Source organism: Callorhinchus milii, unplaced genomic scaffold (genome assembly GCF_018977255.1).
Source record: "Callorhinchus milii isolate IMCB2004 unplaced genomic scaffold, IMCB_Cmil_1.0 Scaffold5, whole genome shotgun sequence".
Taxonomy (NCBI): domain Eukaryota; kingdom Metazoa; phylum Chordata; class Chondrichthyes; order Chimaeriformes; family Callorhinchidae; genus Callorhinchus; species Callorhinchus milii.
The window spans coordinates 33,714,068-33,730,947 of NW_024704746.1; the positions used below are offsets into that span (position 1 = coordinate 33,714,068).

General features: G+C 40.6%; 1 protein-coding gene across 3 annotated transcripts in view; it reads left to right on the forward strand.

The window, feature by feature from the left end:
* The first annotated feature begins 2,472 nt into the window (after nt 1–2,472).
* LOC103179826 (host cell factor 2) overlaps nt 2,473–16,880 on the forward strand; it is a 33,572-nt gene continuing 19,164 nt past the window's right edge. Inside the window, exons 1-9 of one of the 3 annotated variants that reach the window (XM_007895296.2) lie at nt 2,473–2,658; nt 5,552–5,700; nt 7,271–7,431; nt 9,316–9,518; nt 10,568–10,652; nt 11,783–11,889; nt 14,033–14,212; nt 14,771–15,073; nt 16,067–16,248. In XM_007895296.2, coding sequence (XP_007893487.1) covers nt 2,499–2,658; nt 5,552–5,700; nt 7,271–7,431; nt 9,316–9,518; nt 10,568–10,652; nt 11,783–11,889; nt 14,033–14,212; nt 14,771–15,073; nt 16,067–16,248 — 1,530 coding nt within the window. In that variant the 5' untranslated portion in view covers nt 2,473–2,498. Of the gene's footprint in view, nt 2,659–5,551; nt 5,701–6,997; nt 7,072–7,270; nt 7,432–9,315; nt 9,519–10,567; nt 10,653–11,782; nt 11,890–13,362; nt 13,423–14,032; nt 14,213–14,770; nt 15,074–16,066; nt 16,249–16,880 lie in introns of those variants that run through there. The other 2 variants (XM_007895297.2, XM_007895298.2) reach the window with 2 other exon arrangements.

Sequence of the window (16,880 nt, forward strand, 5' to 3'; positions counted from 1 at the left end):
AAGTTGTTGCTATGGTAACACTTGTTAAATCAAAGTCCCCTATTCAGAAAACCTGAAATTATTCCCAACTAAAAGGGGATTTTTTTTCTCATTTGTTTCTGGCATCGCTAGAGAGGCTGTCACATACTGTATACAGTATCTAGGGGTGTTATTAACATTGGCGTCCCATTAAGAGATTCATATATCATCGGAAAGGTTGACATTCAATTAAAAGATTCAGATATCATCAGAAACAGGTCAACTATAAACCACATGTGATCCTTGACTGATTTATTTGAACTTCAAGAGTTATGTTTTCGTGAGTTTTTATATTAGAATTTGCAATCTTTGGTTCATTTCTTCAGTTGCTGTTTGCTGCCAGGTTTATCACCATTTTTTGCCTTTGAGGATGCAAAGCTTGTTGGTGTAGTTTCACATTCATAGGAATATAGGAACAGGAGTAGGCCATTCAGCCCGTCATTTAATTAGATCATGGCTGATCTATATCCTTACTAGAGTTTCCAATCCAATTTCCCGCTTTCTCCCCATATCCCTTAATACCCCGACCTACCAAAAATCTGTCAATCTCTTTCTTGAAGGTGTGGATGAATCCAGTATCCACGACCTTTTGGGGGAGAGATTCCTACAAAATGCTTCCTAAATTCACTCTTAAATAGTCTGGTTCTGATTTTAAGACTTGTTTTGCATTCCCCCAACATAGGGTAGATGCAGAAAAGCTATTTCCTATCAAATCCCTTTATCATCCTAAAAACTTCTATGAAATCACCCCTCAATCTTCTAAACTTGAGCGAATACAATCCAAGTTTACACAGCGTTTCCTCATAACTTAACCCTTTTTGGCCTGGTAACATTCTAGTGAACCTGCGCTGCACGCCCTCCAAGGCCAATATATCTTTGCTGTGGTGTGGTCCCCAATACTGAATGCAGTACTCCAGGTGGGGTCTGACTATCGCTCCAACTGGAATACTATGAAGCAAGATCAAGGTTCTATGATAGCATTACCTAACAAGAGGACAATATTTGACTAAAATACACTTTATTTAAAAAAAATAGCACTAACATGTATATTAAAATGAATAGCCTTTTTAAAAAAATCTATCTCACTATTACCACTATAGTATTGGTAAAATACATAATTCGCTGTTCAATAAGATTTTGTCCTTGTGAGCACACCGAGTCATACTGAATGTGCAGGCTGCAGGCTCTCCTTGGTATCATATCTCTCTGTTTATTCATCCATTTCTCATTTATCTGATTATATACAGTATATTATTCCTGGTTATCCAGTTTAATGTTGATGTTGTCCTGATGCATTCATCCACACAAATGTGTGGCTGCAATCCCTCTCATGCATCTCCCTTTCTCTTTGTTCACTGAACCATTTTTTAAAATATATATATATTGCTCGCTGGAACGATTTATTATTGTCGGTGTTGAACCACTGCAGTGTGGAGGTTGCTCTGATGCATATTGACGATGTGATCAGTTTCACCGCGTCTCAGATTCACACTTTTATGGTGGTGATCGATTGCAGTGTTGCCTGTTGCCATGACACACACATGTGGTGGTGGTGAGCGATGGTGATCTATTAGTGTTGCCTGTTGCCATGATACACACATGTGGTGGTGATGGTGATCTATGAGTGTTTCCTGTTGCCATGATACACACATGTGGTGGTGATGGTGAGCGATGGTGATCTATTAGTGTTGCCTGTTGCCATGATACACACGTGGTGGTGATGGTGATCTATGACAGTGTTTCCTGTTGCCATGATACACACATGTGGTGGTGGTGGTGAGCGATGGTGATCTATTAGTGTTGCCTGTTGCCATGATACACACATGTGGTGGTGATGGTGATCTATGGCAGTGTTTCCTGTTGCCATGACACACACATGTGGTGGTGGTGGTGAGCGATGGTGATCTATTAGTGTTGCCTGTTGCCATGATACACACATGTGGTGGTGATCTATGAGTGTTTCCTGTTGCCATGATACACACATGTGGTGGTGATGGTGATCTATTAGTGTTGCCTGTTGCCATGATACACACATGTGCTGGTGATCTATGAGTGTTGCCTGTTGCCATGATACACACATGTGCTGGTGATCTATAGTGTTGCCTGTTGCCATGATACACACATGTGGTGGGTGATGGCGATCTGTCACAGCGTTGGCCGTCGGCACGACCCGCACGTGTGGGTGGTGGTGGGTGATGGCGAGCGATGGTGATCTGCGACGGCGTTGGCTGTCGGCGCCGCTGCGACTGATGTACGTACGGCTGTCGGTGGTGGTGGCGGCGGTGGCGATGGATGTGGGCAGTGATGTATGACAGTGTGTGTGTGGGTGTGTGTGTGGGTGTGTGGTGGGGGGGTCGCCCTCCCCTCCCCCCCTCCCGCCCCCTCTCCTCGCGCTGTGTTTACTGATCCGGGTCTCTGGGACAGGGCGGGAGGGGCGGGCGAGCGGCTGCCGCGGTGCACTCTGGGGAGGGTGTAGTAAGATGGCGGCTCCCTCTCCCAAATGGAGACGGGTAACCGGAGCAACCGGGCCGGTTCCGCGGCCCCGGCACGGTCACCGCGTCGTGGCGATCAAAGAGTTGATGATCATATTCGGCGGCGGCAACGAGGGCATCGTGGACGAGCTGCACGTCTACAACACAGGTCAGGAAAACGGCAACCGAGCGCCCGTCCGTGCCAACGCTCAAGATGGCGGCCGCTGCCGATTGGCGCCGAGCGGCGGAGTTTCAAAAAAAAAGAGAGAGAGAGAGAGAGAGCTGCCGAGCGGAGCGCGGGGGCCCGGCGGAGCGGGCGGGGCAACCGGGGCCGGGCGGCAGCCCGCGCACTCGGGGGTCGCTCCCGCTGTCAGCGGCGAGGCTGTCGTCGTCTGCGGCGCCGAGTTAGCGGCAGCTGTGCCGGTGCTGGAAGGAAAGGGGGAGGGGAGGAGGGAGGGAAGGGGGCGGGTGTCAGGCGCCGTGGGTCTGGGGAACGGGAACCCCGGGTAATCCCGTTCCCGGCGGCGGCGGCGGAGCGTCGCAGTTGCTCTCGCCGCCGCCGCCGCCGTCGCGACGGGCAGACGCCGGTGAAGCAGCGGCCGGTGGAGCTCGAGGCCGGGCCGGCGGGAGCGGAGGGAGGGAGGGCGGCTGTCAGCGCGGGTGAGGGACGGGGGACGGTGAACAGGAGAGTGGGGGGGGGGGGAGAGAGAGACACACACACACACCGCGCGGACAGTCACTCGGGGGAGGGAGGGGAGGGGGGGGTATGGTTAAGGGTTGGGAGTTCAACCCGAGCCCCGGACGCTCGATCCCTCCCTCCCGGTCGAGTCGCCTTCGTGGGCGGCCGTGTTTTTGTTGACAGTGGGCGGTGAAGGAGAGGAGGGAGTGTGGTGGGGGAGGGGGGGGGGAGAGGAGGAGGTGGGGGGGGGAGAGGAGGAGGGGGGGGGGGGAGAGAGGAGAGGCGGAGCTGCTGCGCTGGTGAGCTGTGAGCTGAGCCTCCAGGAGCGAGCGAGCGGCTGGTGAGAGCCGCGGACTCCCGGGGCGGCGCTGCTTGTTCTTTGTTTACAGCACTTCAGCCGCCGCTCCTGATCCCTCCTCTCTTTGCATTTCAATTCTCTTCGCACAAGCAAACAGTCCCCTCCTCCTCCTCCTCCCCTCCTCCTCCCTCCTTCCGTCCCTCTCTCTCTCTCTCTCTCCTTTTTCTTGCTGTCTCTATACATCTTTATATATATGTACCCACACACACACGCGCTACGCAGTACAGTATTTAAAAAGGGTATCAAAAATAAAAGCAATGTGCCTCCACCCAGTTTGGATCCGTTATTTGAGCTACGCTCCGCGAATTGAATGAGATTTGCACACACACACACACACACACACACCTTTCCTTGGCCGCGAAAAAAAATATTTTAGAATGACGAACCGGGCTGTCACATTGAGTTGGAGGGGGTGGGGGTCCATAATAAAAGATACAGTCGCGATCGCTTGCCTCTTTGTGCTTGTGGTAGTCGTTAAAGGACTTAATGTATTGTAGTGCACCGAAGCTGTCATTCATCACATTCTTATCATGAGAAATGCCACATTTTGTTTCGTATTTCGCCAGTTTTTTCCCCCCCCAAAAAAATATGCTTTTGAACTCTTGGTTAGAGGATCTGGTGTTTGCACAGGACGCCCTCTGCTGTGAAATGGTGCCGGAGACGTGGGGAGCACTGTACTACAGTGGTGGCTTTTTTCTCTCCTGTTCTGAGGCTGCGTTCTGTGGCTGCAAGAATTGCAGGATAACAGGGGAGGAGCTGACTTTCTGGAGCCGGTCTTCCCTCGTTCAGTTCTTCCAACCTGTTTTGATCCATGTATGGGCCTCCAGGAGCATTCCTGCACTTTGCACGCACTCATTCCAAGAGCCGAATGACTGTAACGTAGGGTTTGGTGATGTCATTGCAAATGTTACATCACGACATCCGGTGTCACCACAGATGTGTTTAGTGCTGGAATCAGCAAAATGATCCTACCATCTTTAGATCACTGCAGATTTTGTAATCCCTTTTCCCACTTCACCACATCCCTTTATCGCACTACTTCTCAAGCCTCGCAAGTCTTTTAAACGTTGTTTCTGCAACTGTGGACTTGTGAAGTAGAGTTCCACATTCTTCATTCATTTTCAGTGAAGAAGAGTTTTCTGATTTCACTTTATAAGTCCACAACTGCAATGATAGCATAATAGTAGGTATATTAAATGTCTTTTTTTTTAAAAAAAGAGCATTTTCTGATAAATCTGACTTTGTAAAGAAAAAAGTACCCATTTTTGGGTACTAGATATCAGATTATTTTTGTTCTTCTTTGCTTAAAGATCTTTTATAATGCACCATTTCTACTCCATGTAAAATTGTGACCGCTTGGACTTGTATGGCTCAATGACATACCAATGGTCCAATCAATTGGGTTTGTACATTTTTAATTCAACCTTTACTACATAATTCTTTAGAATTTTACAGATAATCAAGATTCTAGATGGTACGGAAAATATGTATTTTGAAAAATAAGGTGATTTTTGACAGGGAATGTATTTTTATTACTGCATTTAATTGCAGACAGTGAAGTGAATCAATATGGCCTTTGCTCAAAAATGTTATTAAATAAGTGAATGTGTTTCTAGCTCTTTAATAACATTTTAGAAAAAAATAACACCAGTATGATTCTGGTGAGCAGAATTATGTGTATGTACTCAGTTATGAATAACTTTCCGCAACCATGGTGAATGTGATTTTTTGAGTTGATAATATCAATCTTGCTTCACGCTCCAAATTGTTTTACTGCTGGAAGCAATTTAAAACTTCTTTCCTGCAGTATAAATGGGGTATAAAGAACCATTGTTTCGCCAATTTTAAGGATGATGAAGCATTCTTACAAATAGAAATATAAAATGGTAAAGTACATTCATTTACATTTAGGTTAGCTTATAAAATATAGATGTGTGCCTCGTAACGTTAAGTGCTTTATATAGTTCAGTGAACACTATCCTCCCCCCACCCCCCCACCCCTATTTTTTAACTCTTTTAATACAGTCACAAACCAATGGTTCATCCCTGCCGTTAGAGGGGATATCCCACCAGGCTGTGCAGCATATGGCTTTATCTGTGATGGGACCAGGATCCTTGTGTTTGGAGGAATGGTGGAATATGGAAAATATAGCAACGATCTTTATGAACTGCAGGTGAGAATTTATTGCAACTTGATTCTGAAAGGCAAAAATAATTTTGAATGAAATGCCATGATCATCAGTAATATGTAGCAGACTTCCAGTGGTCGCACTCTCTTCTCTGGGTTGGAAGGTTTACCTTCAATCCCCGTGTCAGGATTTAGAACTCATATAGTAGGCTGACACTCCAATGCAGTGCTGGGAGTGTACTGTTTATTGGAGGTGTCATCCTTTGGATGAAACATTAAACCGAAGTCCCGTCTGCCCGTTCAAGTGGATGCTAAAGATCCCATTGCATTATTCAAAAAGCTAAGGGAGTTTTTTCTGGTTGCCTGGGCAACAATCCCCCAAATAAAATTGGTTATTCACTTCATGGCTGTTTGTGGGATTTGCTGTGTTCAAAATTGGCTTTCGCATTCGCTTACAAAATGCACATGTGACAGTATATCCTGTGAAGTGCTTTGATACATCCCCTTCAGTGAAAGATGTTATATCAAATGTAAGTATAGGATATTCCTTTAAAAAGAAAAAGGCAATTAAGAAAGAGCCAGTGGATTAGAAATAGCAAGTATAAAAGAATCTTGGGAAGGGAACCAGCGTGTTGATTTATGGTTGGAGTATTGGATTATTGTGAGGTGAGATTAAACCATTTACTTAATCCCTACCTCTCCGAACTCCTCACTCCCCAATCCACCACCCGATTGGCACAGGCCTCCTGCTTTCCCTCGCACCCTCTGCCCCACCAGCGGAGGTTGCGCTTTCAGCCACTATGCCCCCAAATTATGGAAACTCTCCCCCAATCCCTCTGCCTTGACCCCTCCCCTTTTTCAAGTCCCGCCTGAAAACCTTCCTCTTCGACTGTGCTTATGGCTACCGCCCCCCATGGCTTGGAGTCAGGCTCCGCCACTGTTAAGCGCTCTGAGACACTACCCTGCATGGAGGGCGCTATATAAGTGCAAGTTGTTGTATACCAGAGTTGTGGATTGAGAATCATTACAATAAGGATTATTATTGTCAAAATTTTAACAGCTCTCATTGGATAGAAGTAAGAGAATTCCTAACCTCTTGTGCAGTATTACAATCCACTGAGTTAAACAGTTTATAGAATTTGTCAAGTAGAAGTAGTTTAGGAGGTTCATAATTAAATCACAATTAATCTCTTCAACTGTTTAGTATTTTGGATACAATATGAAAACAATGGAATAACTATAATTCCTGCCTGGCTTTGCTGCTTTTCTTATCTGATGGAATAATAATACAATACATTTTACATTTATATAGTGCCTTTCACATCAGGAGGACGTCTTAAAGCGCTTGACAAAGTTAGATAGGCACCTGATCTGAGGGTGGGGAAGGGAAAGGATAACTGAAAGCATGATTAAAGAGGTACGTTTTAAGATGTACATTGAATGACGGGAGGGAACAAATGAGTCGGAGGGACTCCAGGATAGAGTTCAGAGAGCAGGGTTCAGAATGTCTCAAAGGCAGCCCACCGATAGTGGGGCAGATACACTTGGAATCTACCATTGTCCAAATGCGTTTTCTTATTTATTTAATTGCAGACATTCTGGTGTGTTTATTACAGGCAAGCCGATGGGAGTGGAAGAAACTCAAACCGAAACCTCCTAAAAACGGTCCACCACCTTGTCCCCGCCTTGGTCATACCTTGTGTCTGGTTGGTAATAAGTGTTATTTATTTGGTGGCCTGGCCAATGACAGTGAAGACCCAAAGAATAATATTCCAAGGTATTGAGCTCTGTTCTGTATAATCATAGTAAATACTGTATTTTTTATTCCGCAATAATTTACTGGATGAAGCATCGTTCTAATGCCGATATTAGGAAATAACATTATGAGATACAGTACATAGGTAGTTCAGGACATATGTGCATGTGACCGCCAGGAAGGTGGAAGGCGAACGAGATGGACCTTGTTCTTTTCTTGTCTAGCATTTCTTATGTTCATTTGACCTTATTCTTTATTGTTAGACCAATTAGAAACAGCCTTAACACCTAACTCTATTAACATCACTGAGCTACTCAGAGCTGCTGGCAAAATTGTTACATCATTAATAGTTGGATATTAACAGAACTTTAACAGGATTTTTTTAATGTTGGTAAAGAGCAGGTTAGTTGCACGACCAGTTTAGCTAATGCATCATGTTCTGTGTAAGCCAGCAGAACTGGCTCGTCATAATGCATTTGATTTGGGAAACATTTGGATTCTATTTGCTTTTGCTACAGTAACTTTCCCACATGATGATGTGAGTGGTTGTGAAATTGCTTCATTATCTGCAGAGATAGGAGCATGCCTTGTGACTACCATGTTTGTTCACTATCCTTGTTTCCAGTACAGTGCCAGCAGTATTTTCTGTTCACCGTAAGCAGAGGCAGCATTCTGCAAACCATCAAGTTCAGTGGTGCTTTGTTGCCTTAGGCATTCAAAAGAGTGGAGTTTCATTAGGACTTTGTTGCTAATTTTAACAGTGCTATTTACGGAAAAATAATTTTTATAAATGTTTTTCTGGATATGAAGAGTTTTCTAAGGTTTTAAGCTTGCTTTTCTCTTTTCTTTCCTCTGACTCCCCCCCTGCTATCCTTACAGTATTGGCAACATCCTGCACTCGATAATCATAAGATGGAGGGAAAAAAATTGAATTATTTGGTATATTTAAAGTACATACATACACACAAGGAAAGCAATAATTCCCTGTCTGCATGTAAAGCATTATTCTAAATTTGAATGCATCACAAATTGAAGTGAAATCTTGAGAGTGTGGTTTCTGCTTTAACACGGCAGACACACTGACATGTTTGCCAAACCATCAAGGGTTGGTGAAGAGGGCATGCTAGGTACTTCCTTTGTGCTCTTGTTTACCTGTTGTATAGCCCAGCATTGAATGGCATTGAATGAGATCTGGCTGTTTTCCATAGCTCTCAAGCAAGGAGTAATGTGTGGGATAGTGAAATAAATGTTGTTTTCAAATGAGTAAAGTGAAGGATTCCTGGAAGGGCTCCAGGATAGTTAATGGGGAAAGGAAGTGGGTTAGCAGTTAAATAGAGCTTTGTTCAGAACTCATTTGAAGTACTGTTCAGTTTTGGGCACCTAATCTTAGGAAGGATACACAAGCCTTGGAGGGTGTTCAATGACAATTCATTGGATTAATACCTGGTCTGAAGGGGGTTAGCTATGATGAGAGTCTGGATGGACTGGGGTTATATTCCTTAGAGGAGAAGAGGTTAGTGGGAGATTTGAGGTATTAAAATAATGAATGGAAAGATGCCCAGGAAAGCTGTAGAGCAGTGGTGGCCAATGTTATTGGCTGGCCTACAAAATAAATGTTTGATTGAATATTTCTTGATTTATGGCATAAATCTATTCTATTTTATTATTTCTTTGGTTATTTGTTGGTCATTCAAAAAGGTTAGCATCAATAAGGATGTTTAAAAATGAGATAGACCTTAATAGAGGCGTTAAAGTATTTGGCCAAAGGTAGAGCATTAGGATTAAAAGATCTAATAAATAGGTGGAACTGATTTGATGGTTGAATGTTCTCCTTTGGAAAAGGGCCTCTGAATCTTCTCTTCACTTCACACTGGCACATACACATTACTTTCTCTTTTTTTGAAGGTACTTGAATGACCTATACACAATAGAGCTTAGGCCTGGATCAGGGGTAGTGGGATGGGACATTCCTGTTACACACGGTACTCCACCCCCTCCAAGAGAATCTCACACTGCAGTTGTGTTTAAAGATTCAAAAAAACCAAAGATGATCATTTATGGAGGGATGAGTGGATGCAGACTTGGTGATCTCTGGTTACTTGATGTGGGTATGTATGCTATATATTTTTTGTCTATCTCAACATCTTTAAGCATTCGAAAAGTGCAACTTCCAAGTGATTTAATCATGAAATTTACATTTAAGGTGATGTTATAAAAATGTGTGGTTGTAGGTTGTTGAGGCAGATGGGAAGTGGCGTAGGAGAATATACATGTTGGTCATTCTAACCCTTTCCGGGTCAGGACTATATCTGGAAATGAAACTTTATTAGGTTACACTAGAAGCCATGAATTTCAAAAATGGACATATATCAAGTGCAAATTATGTTGGGTTGATGTTGTAAGCACTCTAAGATGCAACCCTCCATGACGGATGCTACATAAATGCAAGTTGTTATTTTTGTTGTTATTTCAGGCTTAAATCTAAATATGCACAACCAACTGAACTTGTTTCCACAGATCCATTTATTTTAAAAACGGTCAATCTAATTCTTACTAATGTATGAAACTGGAAATATCTGATCAGTGCAGTAGAATTTGAGTTGGAGTTTATCTGAGAATGGATGAAGACTCATCTTTGCTGTTTTACCTGGACTTATACCTTACTGAACTTAGAGACTGACGCTAACACAAAGTTTAGAAAGTGTCCTCCAGAAATGACAACCCTTGTCTCATAAGAGTTTTTGTTCAAGTCCCTTTCATGTCCTGTAAAGAGACAAAACTGGAATGCATTTTCTGTATCTGTTTAGTCCACAATTGATTACATGTATAGGTTATTTACTTTTTTTATTAAATACATGATTGGGTGAAATACACTGAATTGTAAATTGATGTGTAAATCAAGTACAAAAATGATAACATTTTCTGTTTTCCTATGGTAATTTCCTCCTCAATAACAATAACAACAAAATTACATTTGTATAGTGCCACTGAAGTAAAACAGCCGATATTATTGTCAGCTGTAAATAACATTAAAATGACCTATTATTAAATGGTGTTATTTTTCTTTATCTGACATTGTTTACTTGATTGCCAGAGATGTTCAAAATGTTAAATGTGAACTTGTAAATAGTTCTCCTTGTGCTTTCATTTATTTTAGAAAGCTTGGTGTGGAATAAACCAGCAACCAAGGGAATTACACCTCTTCCTCGAAGTTTGCACTCTGCAACTGTCATTGGGAATAAGTAAGTGCTACTAACAGTGAAGCTTGGCCAGAAATTTTGTTCGATGGTAGGAGAAATTCTGTGGTGGATGAGCAACTGTAATTCTGCGGATGATGTACTGAGAGGATGAGAGATAGGTGCAGCTTTCTTTACAGTACATGGTGAAGTGATACTATTTATACAGTATTGAAATGATTGAATTTTAGGATGCATTTCTTATTGGACTCCTGAAGGTGCGAGCAGACACATGCTAGGATAAAGTTCCACTGGCATCGTCAGCCCTCTAGTATTTTGTCCCAACTCTTCATATGTGAACCGAGCTGATAGATGCTGGCAGACTATCTGACAATGTGGCCACAAACCTTATTCTTTCGTTACTCTCTCTCACATATGCACACGCACACATGCAACAGGGGCCACACTAATAGTAGTCAGGAATGGAAACATTTGCACTTTTGATTTAAAAACCTAGCTCAGGGTTGTCATGTGCTATCCTGCTGACATTAAATAACTCGGCATCGATTGGGAATTAAACCTTTGACTGACGGGCAGTGCCTAACCCATAGATCATTACAGCAGGTCATCCTGGTAAAACTCTTTTTGCACAAGTCACCCAGAGCATTTAACGTCTTCTACAGCAAGGTTACATCATGCAATATATAAATCTATTGACTTGGCAGTCATGGGTTTTGATCCCAAATACAGAGGTTGATTTTTTTTTAACTACCTGTTAAAGATATTTTAAATGCTGCCTGATATTGCAACTGCTTTTACCTGATAATCTGTTTATAAACATTTGTTCATTATTCGAATGAAATAGTGATTGTTTAACATCTCACCTGTTACGTAATGCATTCCCAACTAGGATGCCAGAAGTATTTTATTAGTGGTCTTTTAGTTTCCATAAACTATATTTGTATTTGTCTCTGATAATTCTGTATTTATTTAAATCTTTATTGGCTATCGAAGATCAATTGTCCAAATTGTTCCATTTTTGCTATATTGTTGTATTTGAAGAGCATGAACCATTACTAATTATGTTTTCTCTGTTAAGTCTAATATATCTGTTTTTCAAATACAAATGCACAATTTTGTTGTAAATGGTTTAAGGCACAAATTGTTACTTTCTGTCTGTATTTACTTTTCTTTAGAATGTTTGTCTTTGGTGGCTGGGTACCACTTGTGATGGATGATGTGAAAGTTGCCACTCATGAAAAGGAATGGAAGTGCACAAATACACTTGCTTTCTTAAATTTAGGTCAGTTTCTTGAGTTTCCTATTTGGGCAACTATTAAGTTTTTATATATTTAAAAAAAACTGCAGTTTCCCCTTTTTCATGTTCAGCTATTGTTTGCACATTGCAACACCCAAAGATAGCTGCTGAGGTTTTACATTTATTTTTATGTACTTACTAATGATGCCCATTAATGTACTTTATATATAAATCTGCATAAATTACTATACATGGCTTACAATGGATGGTCTCAATCCAAAAAGGTTGAAATAATTGTAATTCATAAGAGAACCATGTGAAAGTGTGTAAATTGATGGTTTACAGTCTGCACAAACTACCTTATTTTCCTCCACAGCGCGAGTATATCAATCTGGACAAATTAATCCTTAAGATTAGATATCTATAGGAAGAAAATATGCTGGTCGGCAAAATTATAGACTTTGGAGGGATAATAATGGAATTTCTTTACTGATAAATGGAATTTTTTGTTTATGTATTTCAACTTGTATTCGGAAAAATAAAAATATGCCGAATAAAATAATATTTATCCATTAGCATGTAGATTCAATATGAATCCTTCTAGTACCAAGTAAGTGTATAAGCATTCAAAAAAAATGTTATTTGGATGTAGTTTTGGCTAAGTATCATAGTTTACTAACTTGATGTGGGTCTAATATGTAGCTATTTAAAACATTTTCTGTGCCGTCTCATTGACATTTATTTCAGAAGCTTTATGATGCTCAGCAAGTCAGATAAGATGCTTAGTTACTGCTAATACATTGCAAGGAATGTCAAAAATGAATTTAGAGTGTAGATATCTTTAAGAAGGTGATTATCATGCGTATACTTAATGGATGTTATTTTCTAATAAAACTAATCATTCCCTCAATCTTCCACGTGTATAATGATTATCTTCTCACACATAACTTTATTGGATTAGGAGATACTTTACTTAAAAGAGAATTCTGTTTAAAGTAGTTTCTCCAGCTAAAGATGAAAATAATAGTTATAAATATTTTGAATCTTCATGGAGGAATCCAAGAGCTTTTTAGATTATTATAAAAGTTCTAACTATTATATAAAGATATATCTATTATCGATGGGTGTGGAGTACCTTGAACAGAGAGTACTCCCATAGATTTTCTCCATCCGTATTAATTCGCTGCATTTATAAAGCTGTGATCTACATATAATATCATGGCAACTTGAAGCCTGTGGCAAAATTGAATATTAACAATGTTTTATAAATTGGGTGGTATCTGTTCCATGTTGCATTCAACCTGTTTCTGCACCTAGAGTTTATTTCTGTTTATACAACACATTTGGAGTGTAGATCGGTGACTTGTGTTTCCACCAAGCAAATTTTTCCCCCATTCTGTCAGGGAAGACGTGGTTTATTATTTTTGCAAACCACCTGCTTCCGTTTGTTTTAATATGATTTGCTCTTTTTAATAAGGAAGTTTAAATTGTTTATATCCTGTCTTTTGACGATTTCAGGCTGCTTCATATGATGTCATCACGCGCTTCACTCCGCAGCCTCTCCCTACATCTGCACTAGTAAGTCTGCCCAAATTTGGCGAAAATTAAGGTTTTTTTAAGAGAAAAAAATCTGCAACAAGATTTTTTTTTACACTCCATGCTGTTGTATAAACAGAACATACTGGTGTTGCATTACAGAAAATAGACCACTTAATCTTACCTTCCGAGTCGGTGAATTTTTCAGGACTAGTAGATGGTTTAGTTTCCATTAATCACATGTTCATAATGGGTATCCTCTGTTTAAAGTACACCGTGGATCTATGCAGCACTCACAGAGTAGTTCATATAAAAGCTGGTTAATTCTATAGGAAATTGAGTGTTTTTTAAAAAGATATTTAGCATGTTTGATGATCTGTTGAAAATCTATATTGTCGAAAAATGCCCTCTGAGATAATGAATGGCACAGTGTCCAACAGGTGTGATTATGCAACTTGAAATATATTTGCCTGAAAATTAAAGTTCTAGTTTCATTAGTTATGGTCTGATTTGGTAAAAAATGTTTTTAAAAGTTTGAATTTTAGAGTCTTTAATTACTGTTGTACTGACTGCATGTATTTTAAACTCTGTAGAAAACTGTTTAGTTTTTGCTCTGGCAACACAAATGAAGGTAGTGATATATTTATGACAGATATCAGTATGTGGACACCTGTAGTTTCGGACACACTGGATGATAATGTCCCCAGGGCAAGAGCTGGCCACTGTGCAGTTGCCATTCATACTCGTCTTTACATCTGGAGTGGAAGAGATGGTTACAGGAAGGCCTGGAACAATCAAGTCTGTTGCAAGGATCTTTGGTATTTGGAAACTGGTGGGTATTGAATTGAAGATTTTAATTTTTTTTAAATGCTGCTTTAGTACTAAATAGTTTTTTGTGTAAAATGGGTATCAGCTTAACAAGAGATGGTCTTGTGTGTTTGTAAATTGTAGTTGTGTGGCTTTTAATTCAAAAGATAGGATAAGTTCTCTCCAAAACTATTTGTGAATTGCCAGCAGAAGATGTAGATTATGCTGGCCCCTGCTGAAGTTTATTGCACAACTAGAAATCAGCTATAGTTAATGCTTGAATAGAAGTGGTCTCACTGTGAAGGTTCATAAGTCTATTGCTACTCTTAAGTAGATTGAAGCGTAGCATTGGAACAATGGAGAACATTCAGGGTGACCAAAATGTTGTGATATCTATCCATTTATCTAAAAAAAATCAACATTTCTTCCAAGACTTTTTAGACATTGTAATGGTATCACAATTCTTTGGTCACCTCTGTATTTACTTATGCATTTTCTTCATGTTCCTCATTTCTTCATGGCGAAAGTGTATAGTAACCGGAAAAGTGAAAAGTGAACATTTCAATTGCCTTTTTATCTTTAGAAAAGCCCCCGGCACCATCTCGTGTACAGTTGGTCAGAGCCAGCACAAACTCCCTTGAAGTATGTTGGGGTGCTGTTCCAACATCAGATGCCTACCTTCTTCAGTTACAAAAATATGACATGCTGCCGTCAACTGTTACCTCCTCCCTGACCTCTCCAGCACTGAGTAGCCCATCAGTGCCACATAAGACTCCTTGTAGCACTGTTGCTCCAACACCAGCTCCTGTTGCCATACCAATCCCATCACCACAGCCTGTTGCTAAAGTGGCTTCTCCAACTGCTGCTGTAGCTGCTGGGATGACAGGTAATGTACAAGAATTTAAAATATTTCATAAGTATGTTTTGTTTTGCGTGCCAATTGCACTATCGATTTTTTTAAAAAATGATATTAATTTTGAAATTAGGTTTGATTATTTAGTCCTTTTTTAAAAAGAGAGTTCCCCTTATGAAAGTATTCTGAAAGGTATGTCAGTTGTTGTTTGAACTCCCATTAGATAGTTCTCGGGTTTATACTGTATATGATTTGCTGACTGAGGGGAGATCCACATCACTAGTTCTGTTCTACAACAGCTGCATTGTGATGCACATTAGCCACTTGGGTTAATCTGACACTTTTGGCTGCTCTGTATATTTGCAGGCCATGACAATGTGAGCATACAACAAGAAGCTCACACCGCTCCAAAGTCAGTAACTATTGGCAATTGAAAAATGACCTCATACTTTTTGCTTATTTTATCTGCAACTATCGCCAGTGTTTTCTTCTATTAGTATTCATCATCTCAGTGTAGTGTGCTCCACTAAGCAAAAGACCTGTATTGTTGAAAAACTACACAGAAGGGCATTAAAATGTTTTCCAAAAGTCAATATTTACGAAGTATAATAAGGTATCTCACTAAACAGTGGCTTTATGCTTTGGAATTTTCTATACTTTTAGTTGGGGCAAACAAAAGTGAGTTTGCAAAATGGAAGCTCTTTGTTCTACAATTTTCTCCCCTATTGATGCATGTACTTTTCCAGTGACTGTCTTGGGACATCCTCCTGATGTGAAAGGCGCTATATAAATGCAGTTTGTTGCAAATTTGTGGGTTAGTAAAAAAAAATGCCAGATGTGCTCTTTGGGCAAGTTAACTTCTAGGAATAGCTTTCTGTACCCTGTACAATATTTAAAAATTATTATTGTTCTATACTTTAGTTTGAACGCCTTTCTAAGTGAAGGATGTATTTCACATGTGAGAAAATAGATTTTGAACTGAGGTTTTTAGTTTGTGCTTTGTATATTTTTGTTTTATTTGTGAAGGTGCTGTGACTGCAATGCAAGTCTCTGCTGCTCAAGCATCTGGGTTGTCTCCAGCAGCTCCCCAGCTGGTTACAGTCTCTCAACAGGCTGTGCAAACAGTTAAAGCAGCTGTTTCCTCTTTACCTGCTGGAGTACGTCTAGTTGTGCCAGCACAAAGTGCCACTAACACAGTTCCTTCAGTAGTAAGTGTTATTTTTTTCTTATTATTTAATTCATTAGTTAATTTTAATGAGACAGGAATTATTTTGCAAGCCCCCTCTCCCCAAAATGTAAGTAAAATATAGCGGGTAATCTGTTTTGTGTTAGTTTGATGAGGCATGGCCATATAAGTTTTTAAGGTTTTTTTTATATACTGGGATAAATTACCACCACATTTATATAGGAGAAATTGGAGTAGAGGATTGGCCCTCTTGATCTTACTGTGGGGAAATGCATGTCATTTACTCAGCACCTTGCACAGCATTGTGACAGAGATTACAACTTGGCAGTCCGACTCAAACTATGTCCACTGCGCTTCCATCTATATTGTGCTACACCATCATGGTGCACCATTGTTGTTTTGTACAACATGAGAGTTTTCTAATATGGCAAAACTGACATTTAGTTCCATCTAATGGGATGAGTAAACTGCGTGGCAGAAACCCAGTTTCATCTGGTGTGAGGACAACTGCCAGATTTCCTGACAAATGCCAAGTCTGAATTCCATCTGTTTTTTTTTAAAAAAAGACCTGATTTCATAAATGGATTTCATTCAATGGAAATGCTCCTGCGTGTGATGTAACAAAACAAAAAGTTGCTGAACTTCTCATACATG